This window comes from Humulus lupulus, chromosome 2 (assembly GCF_963169125.1).
Source record: "Humulus lupulus chromosome 2, drHumLupu1.1, whole genome shotgun sequence".
Lineage (NCBI taxonomy): Eukaryota > Viridiplantae > Streptophyta > Magnoliopsida > Rosales > Cannabaceae > Humulus > Humulus lupulus.
Window position 1 is genome coordinate 281,632,626 of NC_084794.1, and position 23,324 is coordinate 281,655,949.

General features: G+C 37.8%; 2 protein-coding genes across 3 annotated transcripts; one reads left to right on the forward strand and one right to left on the reverse strand.

The window, feature by feature from the left end:
• Window positions 1-19,881: 19,881 nt before the first annotated feature.
• LOC133819545 (glycine-rich cell wall structural protein-like) lies at window positions 19,882-21,352 on the forward strand. 2 transcript variants are annotated; one of them, XM_062252819.1, is made up of 2 exons: window positions 19,882-20,402; window positions 20,493-21,352. In XM_062252819.1, exons 1-2 carry the CDS (start codon window positions 20,006-20,008, stop codon window positions 21,065-21,067), a joined length of 972 nt encoding a protein of 323 aa, XP_062108803.1. In that variant the 5' UTR covers window positions 19,882-20,005; the 3' UTR covers window positions 21,068-21,352. The 2 variants fall into 2 exon arrangements, with proteins under 2 accessions (XP_062108803.1, XP_062108802.1); XM_062252818.1 differs by having other exon boundaries at window positions 19,882-21,352.
• Window positions 21,353-21,645: 293 nt separating this feature from the next.
• LOC133815576 (probable pectinesterase 67) lies at window positions 21,646-23,053 on the reverse strand. Its single transcript, XM_062248397.1, has 5 exons — window positions 22,791-23,053; window positions 22,525-22,687; window positions 22,231-22,437; window positions 21,901-22,151; window positions 21,646-21,799 (listed from the first exon to the last, which is right to left on the reverse strand). The coding sequence occupies exons 1-5, from the start codon at window positions 23,051-23,053 to the stop codon at window positions 21,646-21,648; spliced, it is 1,038 nt and encodes a 345-aa protein (XP_062104381.1).
• Window positions 23,054-23,324: the final 271 nt, after the last annotated feature.

The following is a 23,324-nucleotide window of genomic DNA, read 5'->3' on the forward strand; positions in this document are numbered from 1 at the left end:
GGCGTGATGAATAGAAATTTGGCTGGTTTTGGGGTTTATATGCTTATGGTATTTATGAGCCTAAATGACTATTTATCTACCTTTACCTAAGCCTAACGTTATGAGCCGATCAAAGTCCTTTTGATCTACTTGATACAAATTTTATATTAGTGGAGACAAGTTAATTAAGCAAGCTTATGGTGAATTTTGATTGGTTTGGGTATGAATGAATGTTGATACTTGTAAAATTATGTTTTGTACGGTATTTGTTAAATGAAATGTGTATTTGCATGAATGACGATATTTAGAGAAAATTGTTGATATGTTGAAATTCTAGTCACATGGTCTGAAGCATTGGTTGAACGATTGAAGAAGAATTGGAATTTTGAGAAAAGTTATGCCCCTAGTGTAAGTTTAAATTTTTCTGTGAAGTTAAGTCATCTAATAGTTTTTTTTTTAGTTTTGGATTGTATCTTTGTTCTTTCTTTTGTTTGCTTGAGGACAAGCAACCAGTCAAGTTTGGGGGTGTGATAAGCGTACAAAATATAAGCTTATTCATAACTTTTACAATTTGATTTGGTTGTTTTTCTCAAGTGAAAGTTTGTATTTGATCTGTTTGGTGAACTTGTGCAGTGTGTCGCTATAATTTTGACCAGTACGAGAATTCAGATAAATATCAGTTTAATTAGTCGAAATTGGTTAATATTCAGAAATCTGGCACATGCGATATATCACCTGTCTTGGGCGATATATCGCCAATTGAAGAATATAAATTTTGGCTGAAGTAGAAATGACAACAGATATTATTCGTTTTCATCGAGTATATTCTTCAGGCGATATATCACAATATTGTAGGCAATATATCGGCACAAGGGTATTTTTGGAATTTTTCATGGAATTTGTAGGTTTTTTGTTTTGGTGGAAATAAAGGAGGATTGATGAAAAAGATTAGGGAGTTCTGGACGACAGAGGAAAGAAACAGAGAAGAATTGATTAGTTTTATTTTCGTTTTCTTTATGCTTTTGAATTTTAGATTATGTGATGATGTTTAGTATTATGAACTAAATTCTTATTTAGAGTATTTTAATGTAGTCACTGGATATTTTATTCATCTTTAATGCAATTTCTATGATTCCTTGAATTTATGTTTATCTATTGTTCTTATGTTTAATGCTTGTAATTGATTGGCCATCTTTTGCATGATTATTGATTTTAATTCAATATCTAAAAAGTGTGAATTGGAATAGCTTTAGGCAATAGACATAGATTTCAATTTAGAACGAAAATATCAAATTGGTTTGTGTAGCAATTAGGTTTTTGTTCTTAATGCAGTTTATGTGTAGAATTTATCACAGACATGTAGAGAATTCACAGGTAAACTGAATATTTTATATCTTGAGAAAGAATAAAAATTGTCAATAGTAAACCTGCTATAATCATAGGTTAAATAATCATATTAGTAGTATTATTGTTTGAATAGAATTGAAGGTTGATGAAATTAGAATGCTCTAATATTTCTCTTATATTAAATTTTGTTAATTAAACTTTGCTTTTCTAGTTTATTGTTAGTTGTTAATTTGTCATTCGATTTTCATTAGTCAAATAGAAATAAAAGTTTGCTATTGGTAATTAGTAAGTCAATTCCCTGACGGAACGATACTGTACTTCCACTACTATTACTTGTTTATTTAATTGCGGTACGTGTACTTGCGTAGCTATAAAATTCACAACAGTCTCCCTATCAGCTTGTCTTTGGAAAAGCCTGCTGATATCGCCCAATAAACTCCTAAGCGGCCGCAGTAGTAATCGGGCTATGTCGTATCCACAGAGAGGCAAACATAACTAAAGATAAGATTAGTAAATAAAAGATAAAAATAAAGTAGAATTGAAGAAATGGATTTTGTGAAATTAAAATTATAGATTAGAGAAAGCGATCAGATAAAGAGCATGGCAAGGTAGAGATGCAGTGATGTAAAACCTATTCTAACATTGATATTAATTCAAAATACAGTTGCAATTCTACACCATTAATTGTAACTGGAAGATGTATATGTTAAAAACACAAATTAAATAATCTAGATTAAATTGGATCTAACTCCTAATTTCATAGCATATCATATTATATATCTAAGAGCGACAAAATACCACTGCCAGAATGCAGTAAAAGACATACAATATAACAAATATACTAAAATAAATTAACAATCTAAGTTACATAAGAAAAGCATGACTGAACTTATGAAAAAGATGCTAAATAATTTTAGAAAAGAAATTAGAAGATGAGAAACAAAATAATTAATGAGATATGGAAATGAAGCATAAGAAGAATCAATATCACTATTGAGAATAAGAAGTACAAAAACTACACTCTAACCTCACCAATATTTCTAAAATAGTTCACTCATTTTTGTCACCTAAAACAAGTAAAACTAAGCTAGAAATAAGAAAAGCAATGAAATAACAAAGTGTATTTTTCCACTCTAAATTTTTTGATGATTTACACAGGTTTTGGTTCTCTATTTATAGAGAAAATTTTCTTCAAAGTTAGTATTTTCGTGCATTAAAAAGTGGAGAAAGTGGCTTCAAAATCTGATGCAAAATGGGACAAGTGGGACACGTGTCGGCCTCGGATTGGCTGGCAGGAAAGCTGGCGTCAGATGCGTCAGGTCGTGGCATGTACGTGTCAGCGCGTCATGTGGCAGGTGCGTCAGGTGTGGCAGGCGCGGCAGGCGGCTGTCAGGCTTGTCAGGTGGCTCGGCTGGCGGCTGGCGGCTCGACTGGAGGTTGGTGGCTTTCTGCCACATGCAAGCTTCTAAAAGCTTGGGCTGGGCTCCTTTTTGGGCCTAAGTTAACTTCAAAAATACCAATTTTTTCATGATTTCTTCAATTTTAATTATTCCTTTCTTCTTTCTTTTTCTTTGTGTCAAAATATATTTTATTTCCTGAAAATTAAACACAAATTAAATTAAAATTAATATTTTCAAATATAAAATATATGACAATAAGTCCATAAAAATATTAATTAAAAATTAATTAATTTTAAACTTTAAGACTAATAAAATGATATTTTTGAGCACTAATCACCTGCCATTTACCTGTCGAGCTCGAGCATAAAGCTTATTGGGCTATCAAAGTCCTAAAATTTGATCTAAATGTCGCAGGTATCAATTGCAAACTCCAATTGTCTAAAATTGAGAAGTTGAGAAACGATGCATAGGACAATTCTAGGATTTATAAAGTGAAATTGAAAATCGCTCACGATAAACAAATCCCGCGAAAACACTTTGATCCAAATCAGAAAGTGCATCTGTATGATTCTCGCTTGCACTTGCACCCCGGTAAACTGCGTTCGCGATGGACTGGTCCATTTGTAGTGAAGCAAGTATTTCCCAACAGTGTTGTTGAGGTCGAGGACCCAACCAATGTGAGAGTTTTTTTGAGTCAATGGCCAAAGACTGAAGCATTACATTGAGAGTGTGAGTCATGTTGAAGAGGTCCTTCTTAAGGACCCAATTTATACACTCTGAAGTTCTGAATGGTTTGTTTGTTCTTTTTATTTATTTTTATTTTTTTATGTCTTTCTTTTATTGTTGTATGTTGTTTGTTTTCGGGTATTGTTATGAGGCTATTTTCTCTCTCGCCTCATGGACATGGACATCCTCCAGGTGTTCTCTTTCCCTACCATTTTTTTTTATTGATTTTTCATTTTGACATTGAGGACACTGTCTGGTTTTTGGTTGGGGGTGATGAACATTCATTTGGAAAATCTTATTGTCGTGTTGAATTTTTAAGTCAAATTGTTTTCAAAATTATCCAAGCATGAGTACAACTTGTTGGTTTGAGTGAGTTTTTACTATGTTTAGCTATTAAGAAGTGATTTTCAGAGTTCTTTTGTGCACTTTCCAAACATGTGATAAATTGGTTGTTAACACAAATAGTTGAGAGAAATTTCAAGTTTAAAGTTTTTCATTTCTTGGTGAATTGTGAGAGTTGAGAAAACAACTTTTTGAACTTTATTGATCATTTGAGTTGGTAAAGTCACATCTTTGAAATTTAAAACATGACATTTACTAGAGGGATGTTTTTCATATAAGAATGAGTCTTTGTAATAAAGTTTAAATTTGTGTTCTATTTATTTTATTTGTAATTTCCTTTTATTTTTGTGTTGCCTCTTGTAAAAAAAAAAAAAGAAGAAAAATAGAAATAAAAAAGGGGAAAAGAATGATGAAGAAAAAGAAGAAAAAAACAGTGATGAAAAATAAATGAAAAATGAAAAAAAAAGAACAAGAGCAACACTTTCCTTTATTATTTTGTAGTTGTTAAAAAAAATCTTTCTATTATTATTTTTGTTTTGTGTAATTGTATAGAAAAAAATATAATATATAATAATATATATAATAGTATTAACAGTTTCATTTTCTTATTTATCATTTCTAGTTAGTTGTCATTTTATTTTTGAGCTTTCTTATGTAAATCCCAAATGATGTTTGTCATTTGAATTCCAATAAGTTGACATGCCTATCTTGCGATCAATACTTGTTCAAATTGCTTGTCCAAATTTTTTTTTTATCTTTTCTCATTTGAGCGTAAAATGTTACATTTCCAACTCCAAGAGTGTGATCCTTCCCATAAAAATACTTTCAATGCCCCGTGAGGAATTGGAGTTGAGACCTTTATACTTTTGAGATTTTTCGATACTATTTGTGTTATGGCTTGTGATAAAAAGAATATGGTTTGGTGCACACACACAACTCTAGAATCGCAACTGAAGTAGCTTAAATAGTAATTTCTGACTTCTTGCTAATACTTTGAAAATGCTTAGATGATTTTGCTTGGTTTGACTTGATTATTCAACTTGATAATTTTTTTTTTTCGCTTGAATTGCTAGGGACTAACAATAAGCTGGTTGGGGGTTGTGATTAGTGGTAAAAAATGCATATTTATTGATTTTAATGGTAAAAATAAATTAAGTTTAATTAATATTTTCATGGAATTAATATAATTTATTTTATAAATGAAAATATTTGATTATGATTTAATTTATTGTTATTTTGTAGGAATTAAAATTGCATTTTGACATAAAGAAAAAGAAAGAAGAAAGAAATAATCAAACTGAAAAATGAGTTGAAAAGTGGCATTTTTGAAGGGAATCAGGCCCATACCACCCAGCCCAGGCCTGTCTCCTCCCCAAGCCCAACGCTTGGAGCCCACCTCCTGAAGCCAGCTTATCCGAGCCACACCAGCCGCCGAGCCGAGCCGAGTCGCCTGACACCACCTGCAGCCTGCCAGCCTTCCTGCTAGCCAATTAAACGACGCCACGTGATCACTTTCAGCTGCATTTTTGTCTCCCTACCCAGCCCAGCCGTGCCACGTGGCACACCTCTATTGGCCACGGATTGGTCAATATTTCAGCTGCCCACATACACCCATCAGCCCATTTTCTTGTGCATATTGGGCCTTGGACCTCCCATTTTGAGCTTTAAAGCTCACTTTTTTTTGGTGTTTTAGAAAAAGGGCAAATTGACCATTCACCAAAATAGCTAAGTTAATATTAATATTAAGATTTGATTTTTTTCAAAATCATATTTTATTAATAATATTTCAGATTTATTGTGTAACCTCCATTTGTTGTTTAATTTCTTTTTAGTCATTTTCTCCCTCTATAAATATGGACTCTTTCTTTCACATGAATATGTAATTTTGAGAGTAAGGAAACTATATCAAAATTTCTACTCACTTTCTTCTTAGAATTTTGTGAGAATTATGAGCATAATGGCCTAATCTTCCTAGGAAGGTTAGGGATGCTTCCATATGCTAGTGATGTTATTTTGCTACTTTGATTTATTATGTTCTTAATATAATGTATTTGAGTTATTTATGTTCTTTCATCCTCATCTCTATTTTGTTATCTTTATTTACTTGTTCTAATAGTATATATGATTAGTCATGCTCTTTCTGTGTGCTCCTAATTAGTAAAAGTAATATTGATACATAATTTTATGTCTAATCTTCTATTGCATTATTGCCCTTGGGTATTTTGTTATTTTTATATTTTTCATAAGATTAACACTGTGCTTTTAAAGTAAAGACGTTTATAACTCAAATGGACTTTTGTTAGAAAAGAATATGGACTTTAATGTTAGATTTTCCAAGTAAATGTTAGGATGTGAACTATTTACTTGTGTATTTTTGTAAATCAAGTAACTAAGTAACCAAATATGGATGATTCTTGAAACCTTTCTATTTCTCAAGCTCTTGATTACACCTCACTTTTATTTAACTTATCTCATTTTATCATTTCATCAAAAAGACAATACAGAAATCTTAAATCTCAAATCTCTTTTCATTTCTATTTTTTTTATTTCATGTTACTAACTTTTTGTGTTATTTTCTACTAATCTTTTGGTTTTAGGTTACCTCCTTGTGGATCGACCGCCTGATTTTACTTCAACTACCGCTTAGTGGTAGTCACATTTTGGGTGTTAAACATGCATGTTAAGTGCTCTATATATGGACATTGGTTGCATTGTGAATGCTTGGCATGGTTGCTTATTTGTGAATAGCACTGACTTATTAGTCAGAAATGGCAATGTTGTTTAGTACTGGTCGGGAAGTTCTGACTTATCAGTCATGATCGGCAATAGTACTGAGCGCTGGTCATATAGAATTGACTTATGACTCAAGAGCAGCATTATCGTTCTGACCGCAGGCCAAAATGCTTAGATCTAATCAACATGACCATGAAATGCTTGACCGACCTATTGGTCGAAGAAAACTAAGCGCTTGGCTAGCCTAAGGCTAGTTACTCAGAGCCAGGGCTAAAAGGCTCAGGTGACTGATGTAATGCCCCGAATTCTCCGATGTGGTATAATGCCGGAATTAGTAGGCCGGGAGGGCCATACTTGTTTAAATATGCCATTAAATGAAAATATGCATGTATATGTGAATTCTATTATAATATATGTTAAATGTATGCATGTGAGTCCACATTTTAATTATAGGGGTGTGATGGTAATTTGGCCCGTTGAGGTCATAATTCTATATTTGTGTGCATGTCGGTGATATATTGTTGAGAGCACATTATAATGTGGGTTTGTTCAAGATATTTGGCATGAGACGATCTTGGAATATTGATTAGCGGTTTAGTCACAACAGGTTTAAGTTCGGGGCTCGGGATGAGTCTTCGAGTGATTTTAAGGATTAGAGCGTTGCCGGGAATTAAAGGGTAACAAGATATAAATTAATGGTGTTTGAGATTATTGAGAATAGCAGGAATTGGAGAGCGTTAATTATGATTAACGAGATAGGTGGAAAATACCAATTTTGCCATTGGGAGCCTTTAGAAACCTTAAATTGACCTAGGGGTATAATGGTCATTTAACCCCTAGGATAGATATAACCATTTTGAGCTGAGAAAGGGGTAGAAAAATAGAGCAACTTGGAGAGCCTTCCCGTACCATCCTTTCCTTCATTTTCCTTTGAGATTTTTGAGCCATTCTTGAGGATTCAAGCTTGGGAAGTAAGCCTTGGGAGTTTGGGAAAGTGTTCCTCCATTGAAGAGCATCATAAGATGAGCTTTGGGTAAGTTTCTAACCATTGAATTCTCTGGTTTGCCCTATTTTAGTTATGTTTTGCAGCTGAGATTTCTAGGTTGAGATCTTGGTTTTGTTGGGAGTTTTCGCTAGGGTTCTTATGGTTGTGATGTTTGGGGTATGTTAGGATGGTTTTTGGGTTCATTTGGCATCAAAAATGGGATTTGGAAGCATTGGAAACATGTTAGAATCGAAGGAGATGAAGAAGGAGGTTTCAGGGGGTTTCTGATCTGGAGGTAGCGCTATAGCGCCCACCTTAGGGTATTACAGCGCTACTCAGGGGGCATTTGGATGTGTTGGGAGTTCTGAGAATAGTGTTGAGGCGCTAGGGGTCAGCGCTGTAGCGCTACTCTGTTCCTTCAAAGTCCCATTTTGAGTGTTTTTAAGGGGTTTTGACTTGGGGTTTCAATCCTTAAGGCCCGGGATCGAATCTACTCACCGTGTGGGCATGTTTTGAGGTCCCAAGAGTGATGCTTAGGTTAAGACCCTATTATTTTGGATTCTCATTAATGGAGGTTATAATTGGTTTTGATTAGGTAACCGCTAAGGAACCAAAAGATCGATCGTTCTCAGGAGTCGTTCTTATAATATTTCTCCCTCGAACCAGAGGTAAGAAAACTGCACCCCGTGTATATGGGATGTATGATAGTTGTTGAGGCATGCTGGTTGATAAATGTGGACATGGATTGCATATTAAATGCTAGTGAATATTGTTTACTTGTATATGGCACTGACTAGTCAGGGACACTGACCTAAGAGTCAGAACCGACATAAGCATCCTGAACGCAGGGCTGAATGAATATTAGATCTAATTGACAGCAGTGTTGAATGACTCTAAGGCATTAACGCTGGACCGACCCTAAGATCAATGATTCTTATAAGTGCTTGGCTAGTCTAAGACTAGATACTGAGAGCTAGGGCCTAAGGCTCCGGTGACCGTTTGTCACATGGCTAGGGAATGTTGTTCCAGGGTTATGACTCTATGGTCATGAGGAAGGTTATGTTGGTGACTAGTCACCATGCACCTATCCTGTTGAAGTTAATGAAAGGATCACAGATCACCATAACTGTTCTGGGTTAACGAGGGCGTTACAACTTGGATTCAGAGCGTGCCAAGGTTAAGGTTCCTGTAGAGTGGCTGGGTATGTACACACATCACTGAAGTCAAGCTCGACTCATGGTTTGGTAACTATTTATGTAGTTATATGCATAACTACTTAAATATGGTATATATGCTTTACCTGTATGCATGAGACACTATGTTAAACCTGTGCCCTGAAATACCATATCCTTAATAAATGTGTGCTAATTAGTACTGAGATTGCTGGAACATACTTATAAGTATGGTTGTTTATGAATTATTATGCGATACATGCTAAGTGTTAAATGCTATAAACATGTATATGCCTGTATAATTGTATGATTGTGGAATGTGATAATTGTTTGCTTGTTCTTGGACTGTAAGGCGGAAAAAGGTTTAGTTATTACTACTTGACTACCCGTATTGATCATTATTTCAGCAAGGTGTCAGATAAGAATGAATCCAGGGCAAACAGATACTTCAGCTGGCCAGAGTGATCAGGGCTAGAATAATAATAACAGTCAGGGTCAGGAAAATGACCAGTCACAGATTCCACAGCTAGCTTCTGTAAACTGGCAGCAGATAATCAGTGATCCGCAGGCGAAAATGTTAAGACAGGGAGAGGAGCTTTGTCTCCTGAAACAGCAGCAAGCGCCTGCAGTGGCCAGTATATCAGAGGCACCTCCTGTGTCGGTGCCAGCAGTTGAGCAGCTGTCGGAGGTTGGAAATAAATGGGAACCTCTCTATTAAAGGTTTAGGAAGCAGCAACCTCCTGTATTTGAGGGCAATGCAGATCCTGCCAGGGCAGAGCAATGGATGAGTATGATTACCACTATCCTTGACTTCATGAGGGTAACTGGTAACGAGAGGGTGGCCTGTGCCACTTATATGTTTCGGGAGGATGCCCAGATTTGGTGGGAGGTTATTACCCAGACCAAGAATGTAAATGCTCTGACTTGGGAAGAGTTTCAGACTTTGTTTAATGAAAAATATTATAATGATGCTATCAGGGCGGCGAAGGCCGAGGAGTTCATCAGGCTACTTCAGGGGAATTTGTCAGCCACTGAGTATGCCTTGAAATTTGATCGTTTGGCAAAGTTTGCCATGGAGTTGGTGCCCACTGATGGGACCAGGAGAGAGAGATTCCTTCAGGGGCTACAACCTAGATTAGCCCGTGATGTACGTATCACCACTGTGGCTGGGGTTACTACCTATGCACAAGTGGTTGAGAAGGCACTCACGACTGAGAGTGCAGAGAATAAGATCTGGCGTGATAGTGTAGCCAGAAAGGATTTCAGGAGGACAGGTCCTCCATATGTGGGTTTTGGTAGGGGTGTAGGCCCTAGTGAGCAGAAGAGGAAGGTTCCTGACACCTTCCCAATTCCAGGTCCTGTTAGGCGGCCCCGTGGTATTTCTATGGATTTTCCAGGTGGTAGTGAAGCCTGGAAGTCTTATCCTGAGTGCCCTAGATGCAAGAGGCATCATTTGGGAGAGTGTAGGGCGAGGGCCTGCTTCTCATGTGGAGCAGTGGGTCATCTTAAAAAGGATTTCCCTAAGGCAAGGAAAGAAGAACCCAGAAAGGCGGACAGCTCGACCCCAGCTCGAGTGTTCGCGTTGACACAAGCAGAAGTTGAGGCTTCTCCCTCAGTTGTTACAGGTCAACTTCTTAGCGCTGGAACCCCTTATAATGTCTTGATTGATTCTGGTGCTACACATTCCTTTGTTGCTAGTACTGTTATTGATAGATTATGTAGACCCTATGATTTTTATGCTGTGGGGTTTGGTACTTTGCTACCCACTGGAGAATTAGTGGTATCCAAGAGATGGGTCAGATCTTTTCCAGTGACTGTAGAGGGATGAGAATTATCAGTGGATTTAATAGAGTTGGTTATGACTGACTTCGATATGATACTGGGTATGTACTGGTTGGCAAAGTATGGGGCAACCATTGATTGCAGAAGGAAGATGGTCACCTTTGAGCCTGAAGGTGAGGATCCTTTTGTGTTTGTTGGTGCTGTGCATGGACCTCGCATTCCTATGATTTTTGTATTGAAAGCTAGGGATCTATTGCAAGGGGTTGCATTGGGTTCTTAGCCAGTGTGGTTCATACCACTCAGGTCATGCCAGTGAGACCAGAAGAGACTAGACTTGTATGTGAGTTTCTGGATGTGTTTCCAGAAGATTTGTCATGGTTGCCACCACACAGAGAAATTGAGTTCGTTATAGAACTGGCACCAGGGACGGAGTTAGTGTCTAGAGCACCTTACAGAATGGCCCCAGCTGAGTTGAAATAATTAAAGGTACAGTTGCAAGAACTGTTGGATTTGGATTTTATCAGACCTAGCTTCTCACCTTGGGGTGCGCCAGTTCTGTTTGTAAAGAAGAAGGATGGTTCTCTGACAATGTGTATTGATTACAGAGAATTGAATAAGTTGACAATTAAGAATAAGTATCCTTTGCCAAGGATAGATGATCTGTTCGATTAGTTGTAAGGTAAGAAGGTATTGTCAAAGATTGACCTTCATTCTGGTTATCATCAGTTGAGGGTCAAGGAGGGAGATATACCGAAGACTGCTTTTCGTACCAGGTATGAGCATTATGAGTTCCTAGTTATGTCCTTTGGATTGACTAATGCCCCTGCTGCTTTTATGGATCTGATAAACAGAGTGTTCAAGGATTATCTGGACCAATTTGTGATCGTCTTCATCGATGATATTCTGGTGTATTCTCAGACTGAGTCAGAACATGAGTATCACCTGAGGTTGGTTCTACAGAGATTGAGGGAACACAAACTGTTTGCTAAATTCAAAAAGTGTGAGTTCTGGTTATCTCAGGTATCATTTCTTGGGCACATTGTCAGTAAGGAGGGGATTAAGGTAGATCCAACGAAGATTGAAGCGGTCAGAGATAGGCCAAGGCCAAAGAATGCTTCTGAGGTTAGAAGTTTCCTTGGATTGGCAGGTTACTATAGACGTTTCGTGGAAGGTTTCTCAAAGATTGCTACTGCATTGAATGCGTTGACACGCAAGAGTCAGAAATTTGTGTGGTAAGATAAATGTGAGAACAACTTCCAGGAATTGAAGCAGAGATTGATTACAACTCCGATTTTGAGTCTTCCGACAGATCAGGAGAAGTTTGTGATATATTGTGATGCTTCTCATCAGGGTTTTGGATGTGTTTTGATGCAATCAGAGAAGGTAGTTTCTTATGCTTCTCGTCAGTTGAAGGAATATGAAAAGAGATATCCCACTCATGATTTAGAGTTGGCAGCTGTGGTCTTTGCTTTAAAGATATGGAGACATTATCTCTATGGAGAGAAGTGTGAGATCTATACAGACCACAGGAGCCTGAAGTACTTTTTCACCCAGAAAGATCTTAATATGAGGCAAAGGCGTTGGCTGTAGTTAGTAAAAGATTATGACTGTGAGATTATGTATCATCCGGGAAAAGCCAACGTGGTAGCTGATGCCTTAATCCGGAAGGGTCCGAGACAGATTCATGGTATGAGGCTGATAGCCAGGGAGTTAGCAGATGATATGACCAGAGCTGGTATAGAGTTGCTGGTGGGCCAGTTGGCTAATATTACGCTATAGTCTACGCTGTTGGAGAGAATTAAGGAGGGTCAGCTGAGTGATCCACAGCTGATCAAGATCAGAGAGGATGTTCTGGCTGGAGAATCCAGGGATTATACAATGTCTGAGATAGGCTTGTTGAGATAAAAATGGCGGATATGTGTTCTGTTAGACACTGCCTTGAGATGAGAGATTCTGGATGAATCTCATACTACACCCTACTCTTTGCATCCAGGCACCACAAAGATGTATCAGGATGTGAGATCATTGTATTGGTGGCCAGGGATGAAGAGAGATGTAGTAGAGTACGTAGCTAAGTGCTTGACATGTCAACAGGTCAAGGCTGAGCATCAGAGGCCGGCAGGGTTATTGCAGCCTCTGGATATCCCAGAGTGGAAGTGGGAAGACATCACAATGGATTTCGTGGTGGGCTTACCCAGGACTATTGGTCAGCATGATTCTATTTGGGTGATAGTGGATCGCTACACCAAGTCAGCTCACTTTCTGCCAGTGAGGACTACTTATACAGTTGATCACTATGCAGATCTCTACGTGAGAGAGATCGTGCGCCTCCATGGAGCACCTAGGTCGATCGTGTCAGATCAGGACCCTACTTTTACTTCTAAGTTCTAGGGGAGTTTGCAGAAGGCCATGGGGACACAGTTGAAGTTCAGTACTACTTATCATCCTCAGACAGATGAGCAATCTTAGAGGACGATCCAGACATTGGAAGACATGTTGTGAGCGTGTGTACTGGACTTTGATGGATCTTGGAGTAAGTATCTACCTTTGATAGAGTTCTCCTACAACAATAGTTATCAGTCTACCATTGGAGTTGCACCTTATGAGATGTTGTATGGTAGGAAGTGCAGATCTCCCATTCATTGGGATGAGACAGGTGAAAGGAGATACCTAGGTCTTGAGGCAGTTCAGAGGACTAGTGAGGCCATTGAGAAGATTAGAGCTCGGATGCTCGCTTCTTAGAGTAGACAGAAGAGCTATGCAGATCCCAAGCGCAGGAACGTGGAATTCCAAGTAGGAGACTATGTCTTCCTTAGAGTCTTGCCATGGAAAGGGATGAGAAGGTTTGGGAAGAAAGGCAAGCTGAGTCCTAGATTTGTAGGTCCATTTGAGATCTTGGAGAAGGTTGGTCAAGTGGCTTACAGATTAGCATTGCCTCCAACTTTGTCAGCTGTGCATAATGTATTTCATGTTTCAGCTCTTCGGAGGTATGTATCTGATGTTAATCATATTTTGAGCTATGAAGATCTGGAGCTTGAGCCAAATATCTCCTTTGAGGAGCAGGCAGTTCAGATACTTGACAGAAAGGATAAGGTCCTCAGGAATAAGACGATACCTTTGGTTAAGGTATTGTGGAGGAACAGCAAGGTCGAGGAAGCGACTTGGGAGCTGGAGTCAGATATACTGAGTCAGTATCCCGAGCTGTTCAGGTAAATTTCGAGGATGAAATTTCTGTAAGGAGAGCATAGTTGTAATGCCCTGAATTCTCCGATGTGGTTTAATGGCGAGATTAGGAGGCCGGGAGGGCCATGCTTGTTTAAATATACCATTAAATGAAAATATGCATGTATATGTGAATTATATTATAATATGATGTTAAATGTATGCATGTGAGTCCACATTTTAATTACAGGGGTGTGATGGTAATTTGGCCCGTTGAGATCATAATTCTATATTTGTGTGCATGTCGGTGATATATTGTTGAGACCACATTATAATGTGGGTTTGTTCGAGCTATTCGACATGAGACGATCTTGGAATATTGATTAGCGGTTTAGTCACAACAGGTTTAAGTTCGGGGCTCGGGATGAGTCTCAGGGTGATTTTAAGGATTAGAACGTCGACGGGAATTAAAGGGTAACAGGATATAAATTAATGGTGTTTGAGATTATTGAGAATAGCGGGAATTGGAGAGCGTTAATTATGATTAACGAGATAGGTGGAAAATACCAATTTTGCCATTGGGAGCCATTAGAAACCTTAAATTGACCTAGGGGTATAATGGTCATTTCACCCCTAGGATGGATATAACCATTTTGAGCTGAGAAAGGGGTAGAAAAATAGAGCAACTTGGAGAGCCTTCCCGTACCATCCTTTCCTTCATTTTCCTTTGAGATTTTTGAGCCATTCTTGAGGATTCAAGCTTGGGAAGTAAGCCTTGGGAGTTTGGGAGAGTGTTCCTCCATTGAAGAGCATCATAAGCTGAACTTTGGGTAAGTTTCTAACCATTGAATTCTCTGGTTTGCCCTGTTTTAGTTCTGTTTTGCAGCTGAGATTTCTAGGTTGAGATCTTGGTTTTGTTGGGAGTTTTGGCCAGGTTTCTTACGGTTGTGATGTTTGGGGTATGTTAGGATGGTTTTTGGGTTCATTTGGCATAAAAAATGGGATTTGGAAGCATTGGAAACAGGTTAGAATCGAAGGAGATGAAGAAGGAGGTTTCAGGGGGTTTCTGAACTTGAGGTAGCACTATAGCGCCCACCTTAGGGCGCTACAGTGCTACTCAGGGGGCATTTGGGCGTGTTGGGGGTTCTGAAAATAGCGCTGGGGTGCTAGGGGTCAGCGTTGTAGCGCTACTCTGTTCCTTCAAAGTCCCGTTTTGAGTGTTTTTAAGGGTTTTTGACTTAGGGTTTCAATCCTTAAGGCCCGGGATCGAATCTACTCACCGTGTGGGCATGTTTCGAGGTCCCGAGAGTGGTGCTTAGGTTAAGACCCTATTATTGTGGATTCTCATTAACGGAGGTTATAATTGGTTGTGATTAGGTAACCACTAAGGAACCAAAAGATCGATCGTTCTCAGGAGTCTTTCTTATAATATTTCTCGCTCAAACCAGAGGTAAGAAAACTGGGCCCCGTGTATATGGGATGTATGATAGTTGTTGAGGCATGCTGGTTGATAAATGTGGACATGGATTGCATATTAAATGCTAGTGAATATTGTTTACTTGTATATGGCACTGACTAGTCAGGGACACTGACCTAAGAGTCAGAACCGGCATAAGCATCCTGAACGCAGGGCCGAATGAAGATTAGATCTAATCGATAGCAGTGTCGAATGACTCTAAGGCATTAATGCTGGACTTACCCTAAGGTCGATGAATCTTATAAGCGCTTGGCTAGTCTAATACTAGATTCTGAGAGCTAGGGCCTAAGGCTCTGGTGACCGTTTGTCACATGGCTAGGGAACGTTGTTCCAGGGTTATGACTCTATGGTCATGAGGAAGGTTATGTTGGTGACTAGTCACCATGCACCTATCCTGTTCAAGTTAATGAAAGGTTCACCGATCACCGTAACTATTCTCGGGTAACCAGGGTGTTATAATTGACATGTTACATGGCTTAAGGCGCAGGACCCTAGAGAGACTTATTAGTCATCTATTCCGAGTGCAGGTCCCCAGAGAGACTTATTAGTCATCTATTCAGGGCGCATGACCCCTGAAAGACTTATTAGTCACCATCTGATTAGGGCTGAAAGCCCCATAATGATTTATTAATATTTGTATACATGCAGTAATAAGTTTTCTTGATGAGCCTCGGCTTACGGGTGCTATTTGGTGTAGGTAAAAGGAAAGAAAAGCTCACCCAGCCTTGAGTGGAGAGCTTAGGTGGCGATGTGTACATATGTGAACGCTTGACCACCACAGCCAAGGTGTTTCTCAGGGGAACTAAGGTTTAACCCTATTTTTGCTGCTCAGGTCGGCGAATTGTAACTTTGAACTGTAATGACCATTTTGGATTGTAAAAAACTTTTTAAACACTTTTATGGGATCCCATGTACAATTTAATGTTTTAAATAAAATATATCCATTTCTTTTGACCAAGATTTTCACTGTGGCCCATTAATAACACTTAGATGCATGTTTATGACCTAATGACTCATTTAGTGAGTTAAGCACTATTTAAAGTACACAGTGTGACGGTCTTGGCTAACTAAGGCGTTACAATTTTACCCTTTTATCTATATCTTGATTCTTAGTGCACCATCGAATTTACTAATGAAGGTTAACTCATAATCTGATTATGAATTATGGAATCATCATTCAATCTATAAGAATGTATAGATTCCATGTTTGTTAAGCTATGTCCCCAGCCATATACATCATTGAGTCCTCAAACACAATAATTCTTAGCCTGATCATTTTGACAAATCGTAACGCATGAATCAAAGGATCAAATGATATATATAGGAGTTCATAGTAACTTCAGGGTTAAGATTAGTTTGTATATGATCATCAGTTGATGTGTTTTATAATACTACGGAACGGTATTTAAACAAGTGTTATTAAATCACATCTGGTCCGGTTCTACATACTCTCAACATGCAAACTACCTCCACTAAAGTGTCCTACTACACTAGTAATCCGGATATAGGTCACATTTATTCATAATACTAGTGGACCGTACTAGTAGTAATTAATCTAAAGATTCCATAACTTTATTTTACTACGAACTATTTAAGTTCATTATCTCAATCTCGATCATCTCATACCAATATGAGATTGAGACCACATAGATGAACTTGGGAATTTTCTGATATTTACTTAATATTATTAACAATAATATAGCACATAAGCTACATTTATACAATAATTCAATTCATTCATTTATTTCATTAAAACCATTGTCAACTACAATTGCTTTAAGGACACAATTCCCAACATGATCGACCTATTGGTTGTGGACAGCTAAAGTGTCAGGTACGCTAGACCAGCTTCAAGGCTGGTTATACAGAGGATATGGAAAAATGCCCTGGGGTGACTCATTAGTCCCATATCCTAGGGCGCTAAGCCCCAATATGATTTATTAATCATGTATTAGGGCACTGAGCTCCAGTATGATTTATTAATCATGCATTAAGGTGCTGAGCCCCAGTATGATTCATTAATCATGTATTTTAAGCAACAGGCTCCGGTATGATTCATCAATCATTTAATTTGGGAAATTGGCCCCATATGACATTGTAAACATTTATATGAGTGGTATGCATGCATGAGTAGGGTTATTACTGCTAGACATGCTTATTAGGATTTGGTTATATGTTATTAACTTATGAGCATGTTTAAGTTGTCTTGCTGAGCCTTGGCTCACAGGTGCTATGTGGTGCAGGTAAGGGGAAAAGAAAGTTTGACCATCCTTGAGTTGGAGAGCTTCGATGACGATGTGTACATATGCGGTTGCTCGACCACCACAGCCGGGGTTTTTCAGAGGAACTAGGGTCAAACCCTATTTTACCGCTTAGGTCGGCTGGTTGTAACTTTTCAATTGTAATTAACCTTTTTAAATGTTATTTTGGGATCCCATGTATGGAAGTAAATGTTTTTAGTAAAACGGTTATTCCTTTTGACAAAATTTTTTAACCTTAAATCATCAATCACATTTAGTTACACGGTTATGGCCAAATGATTCGTTTAGCGAGTCTAGCACTATTTAAAATAAACAATGTAATGGTCCCTATATAATAGGGCGCTGGAGTTACACAACTAGTTTACTTAAAGAGTAGCCTTACAATTAAATAAATTCAAACTTAAAAGTAATAATATTTAATTAAAATCTTACCGGCCATTAGATCATAATCAAGTCAGTCCAAAGCAAACAGATCAAAGGACTATAAGCCCAAGCGAGACCGGTCACACATTTTGCCCAAACGTGACAACAGACATAATATGCTAGCTTATAATATAATCCAGGAGTTGTTGTCTAACCATTCCATTAAAAGATCTTGATAGCAATATATATCAGTTGCAAGTAGTTTGGATTGTATGCATATAGCTTGCTAGATCATCGGAGGATATAGCTAGTTTGGATTGGGTGGTGATTGTTTTTAATTATAACCTATATATGTTTTTAGTATTTTTGGTATAAGGGTAAGTTGTAGTCACACTATTTTTTTTTTATATGACGGTGTATAATGTAATTACAGAGGATTTCTCATAAATTTTCAATTTTTTTTAGATAATTTTAAATGTCGAAATTAAGATTTAAAATAATTTATTGCATGCGTGTATAAATATTGAAACAAACACGTGTACAATAAGCTATTTGAATATTAATTTCGTCATTTTAAATTATTCAAAAATATTTAAAAATTTGTGGGAGTTCTCCTGTAACTTCAATATATCGTTATATAAATTTTTTAAAATTATAGCTTATTTATGTACCAAAAAAATACTAAAAATAATCACTACTACAATGTTGTCTATATAAATTTATGTATAACAAGAGATATATGCAAAAGAAATGGAATTCATTGTTGTCGCTTTTTAAACAAGCAGTTTATAATTCTTAAGTGACTGCCACAGTTTATTATTCTTAAGTGACTGTCAAGGCACAATCATATGAAAAAAAAAGTCTTAATTATATATGGGGATAGAATGCATTTTTTATTTATTTAAATATATTGTCAGTATTGAAGATGAGGAGATAATATTATATTCAATTTATTAATCTTAATCACGATTACTTTGCTTGGTGGCAGTCTGAGCAACATTAATTGTGGTATCCCCCTATATGTACGTATTCATAATAAAGTAGTCTTGTTATCACAATAAGAAGTGACCTACAGTTACAAGTGTAATACAATATCATATACTACATATTTTAATTTAATAATTTAATAAGTATTTTAATTTAATACAGTTAATCAACTAGTATAATATCATATTGTCTACAAAAATATCTCAGACTCAAATCTCTCCACCTTTACACAATAATACACATATATAGACCCCAACAAAAATTAATAATAAATAAAGTATACCTGTAAGTTTATGGATGTGTTACTATGACTTAATTTGATATTGTTTAGCTAGTTTGCTATAAATATTGTGGAAAACGTATTTTTCAGCAATAAACTTTTTTGAAAAAATGATTGCCATGGAAGATTAAATATGGTGGATAGTTTACTTAAAATCATTGTACAGTACTACATGTTTTGTACGCATGAAAAGATGTCGAAAAAAACTGTAAAATTTTTATTTATTAATTATTATTAGTTTACTCGTACCCAAATTATTTAGAGAAAAAGAGCTGTAAATTAATAGTATTAGTACTCAATTTTTTCGTACAATATAGTATTATAAATAGGTCATTAGTTAATTCTCATGCATGTATGGTATTATAGGGGCAGAAAAGAGTATATTTCTCTCATGTTAATTATTAAGACATTTCATGTGAGGAATTAATGTACTATGTAATATTTTTAATGTTTTTGGTGGTGGAATTTGATATACGATTTAATATGTACTGAACTTAATTATTTTCTCATATCATTGTCATACGGCTAGAGTTACCCAATAGTCGAAGTGTAAATTTAATCATGATTATTATGAGTGCCAGTGGACCCATAAAAATCCAAACCAATTGGACTAGTGATGACGGTGGAAGCCGCGGCCGCTCCACGGTGAGGTGAGGTGACTGGTACGCACTGTTACTACTACTACTACTAGCATATTATACATATATAAACGAGACTTGGTCAAATGTGATTGGTTATGTACTTTCAAGGTAGTTGAGAGAGCTAAATAAAACAATTATGATAGCACCGGCTTTGAGTGTTCATTTTCAACACATTTGAATTTTGTGTCATTTCAGTAAATATATATAAGCTGGCCATGAGTACTATATATACATTCTCAACTGCATGCATTAATGTGTTTTCTCCTAACACTGATATTGTAGAACTATAAAAGTAGGTTAAGCCACTAAAGGCGAAGCACTTCATAAATCTCTCACTTCTTCATTTTCTTTTTTCTGAAAGTATACTCATGGGAAGAAAAAACATGGGGAGGGCTTCTAAACATGTGGGTGTACTGTTGGCTGCTCTTATGTTTGTCTTGGTCATTGGAGTGGTTCAATGTCGTAAGCTTGAGAAAGAAACATTGTCATCTGGTGGTGGTCTTGGAGGTGGGTTTGGTGGTGGAGGTGGTCTTGGAGGGGGCCATGGTGGTGGTGTAGGACTTGGAGGAGGATCTGGTGGAGGACTTGGTGGTGGAGGAGGTGTTGGAGGTGGAGGTGGTGCTGGAGGAGGAGCAGGAGCAGGAGGTGGAGCAGGGGGAGGAATTGGTGGCGGAGCTGGAGGTGGTAAAGGTGGCGGTTTTGGAGGCGGAGTTGGTGGTGGAGGTGGTGCTGGAGGTGGAGTAGGCGGTGGTGCTGGTGCTGGAGGTGGTAAAGGTGGTGGCTTTGGAGGCGGAGTTGGTGGTGGAGGTGGTGCTGGAGGTGGAGCTGGAGTTGGTGGTGGTGCTGGTGGAGGAGTTGGTGGTGGTGCTGGAGGTGGTAAAGGTGGTGGCTTTGGAGGCGGAGTTGGTGGTGGAAGTGGTGCTGGAGGTGGAGTTGGTGGTGGTGCTGGTGCTGGTGGAGGAGTTGGTGGTGGAGGTGGTAAAGGTGGTGGTTTTGGAGGCGGAGCCGGTGGGGGAGGTGGTGCTGGTGGTGGAGTAGGCGGTGGTGCTGGTGGAGGAGTTGGTGGTGGCGCAGGAGGAGGTAAAGGTGGTGGCTTTGGAGGTGGTGCTGGTGGAGGTAAAGGTGGTGGTTTTGGAGGAGGAGTTGGTGGTGGAGGTGGAGCAGGAGGCGGAGTTGGTGGTGGCGCAGGAGGAGGTAAAGGTGGAGGCTTTGGAGGTGGTGCTGGTGGAGGTAAAGGTGGTGGTTTTGGAGGAGGAGTTGGTGGTGGAGGTGGAGCAGGGGGCGGTGCTGGTGGTGGAGGAGGAATAGGCGGTGGTGCAGGAGGAGGAGCTGGTGGAGGTTTTGGAGGTGGTGGAGGAATAGGAGGCGGTGCTGGCGGAGGTGGAGGTTTTGGTGGTGGTGCTGGTGGAGGAATTGGTGGCGGGTTCTGAAGAAGTTCAAAGGCATTTAGCTAGCAGGCATATATATATATAATTAGCAAGGCAACTGTGATAAATCACACGTACGAGAGTGTTCTTAGCTTGGTCGTGGCATGGGATGGGATATTAATACTGTTACCTTATTATATAGCTTTTTATTGTAAAATAAAAGAAGAGCTTCTCAGTGGTTTCTTCCATGCAAAAGAAAAAAAATATCAAATATATTTTCTAGTTTAGTACTACTTATGTATGAGCTCTTTATTATTTTCCTTCATATATATAAAATTTAACAATAAACATAGTGTTGGGTAACTCGAATTAATTTGCTCTTTATCCATATCCAAATCCAAATCAATCATTATATAATAAAAATCACCTAATAAAGCATATATGTATATATAAGTAGAGGGTAGTCCACAAATAAGGACTATAGTAATAAGAATCTCTAAATCAATATAAAAAACTTGTCACGTATAACAACAATGTTGAATAATTAACACTCACATCCTAGAATATTGGAGATATATATGCATGAATTAATGTCCACTATATATATATAAGACTTTTTCCAAATGATGATGAACTTAAATTCATAGCCAAACTGGTAGCCAATCCACGCCATCAATGAAATCAATGGAGATGAATGGAGCAACCTCTTCTTCTGTCAGCTGCTTCGACCAAGGAGCCCGATAATCCGTGTCTGCTCCTGGTCCATGGGTTTTGAACTCTGCCTGGAACAAGTTCCTGTTTCAAAAATTCACAACATATATTTAAGAATATATATTATGATTTAAGAGAGTTATATATTAATTATTATATGATGTTTTATATGTATATATTCTTACTCTGAGCTGTTGGCTCCACTGCTCCAGTCAGTCCAACCGTGTGGGACAATGGTCCTAGAAAGGTAGGTCTTGGCAAAGATGGTCCTAGAATAAGGGCCCTTTGCTCTTCCTAAGTACACATCGTCTGTACCATAAACCTTTCCTTTGACAAACACAAACCCACTATTGTCCGTTGGATTCTCCCTGTTATGTGCTGTGATCGACCCATGTATCGCCAATCTTTTGTCCGAGATCACAAATATCTCACAGCTCTGCAAACATTAATATTAATACGATGATATACATGTATATAAATACATGTGTTGTGTTTATGTATACACAGCTTCTTACGTGAAATATAGATCTTCCACGGCCAAAAATGAAGTCGACAGATCCTTGAATATAGCAATTATCGTAGTAGTGTCTGCCTTTGTAATCAAAGAGAGTGTTGTGAGTACTATAGAATGCACAATGGTAAAACGCAACCTTGTCTGCAGCCACAAATGCTGCCACTGATTGATTTTGAGATGTGTATGCCACCCCAGTAGGAGCGTCATTCTACATATATATACACACAAAACACAATATAAGATATCAACACATATAGTCACATAAGTATATGATTATATGCATATAAATATGTACCTTGAAGCTAATACCGAAGGCAATGAAGTGGGGAGATTCAACCTTGAACGTTGCTGACTCAACATTGTCACTTGAGCTTTGAGACCAAACAATATGAGTCCTTCCTCTACCGTTTCCTCTCAAGAAAATATATGGTTTGTTTGGTGGTATATGCACCTTCTCTCTGTCAACATATATATGTATATATGTATACATATATTGTATTAGCTAGCTAGGCTTTTAAATTGCATTGAGTTATGACTTGGGAAGATCAATATTGTAATTACCTGAAGACCCCTTTCCTAAGGTGGATAATAATCCATTGAGAATTGCCTTCAGGAACAGAGTCTATAGCAGCTTGAACAGATTTGAATTCTCCATTGCCATTAACATCAACCTTAATCGTCCTGTTGGTGCCAATTTTTTGTGTCAAAAGAGGAGAGTCAATGACAGCTTTGGCATCCAGGCCATGGACAATATTTGTCAATGAGACTGAGATGAGAAAAGTTATTGCTAGTGATACATGAATTTCCTTCATGAAAGAACACATGCTTGCAATTTTTAATTTTTCATTTGGGAGAATTTACAGTTTTTGAGTTCTAATGTGATTCAATTATGGTAAATCCTTTTTGTGGAGGTTCTTAATTGAAGAGGGTTTGTCTTATTTTTTTTTAATGGGACATGGTTGTTTGGAAGGTAAAATTGAGTGTTGCTGAATGGAAGGCATGCGATTTTAGCTAGGAAGATTCCTCTATTTTGGAGGGCTTCCAACAAACCTTGTGTGGTTTACATATGTTGATAAATTTTAGCTCATTTTTGTT

Excerpts from the sequence above, each read along its gene's own strand:
- LOC133819545 (XM_062252818.1), top strand. The coding sequence starts at position 20,006 with ATGGGAAGAAAAAACATGGGGAGGGCTTCTAAACATGTGGGTGTACTG.
- LOC133815576 (XM_062248397.1), bottom strand. The coding sequence starts at position 23,053 with ATGTGTTCTTTCATGAAGGAAATTCATGTATCACTAGCAATAACTTTT. Across the intron at positions 22,688-22,790 it reads CTTAGGAAAGGGGTCTTCAG|AGAGAAGGTGCATATACCAC; the intron begins GTAATTACAATA and ends ATATGTTGACAG. Across the intron at positions 22,152-22,230 it reads GTGGAAGATCTATATTTCAC|AGCTGTGAGATATTTGTGAT; the intron begins GTAAGAAGCTGT and ends TAATGTTTGCAG.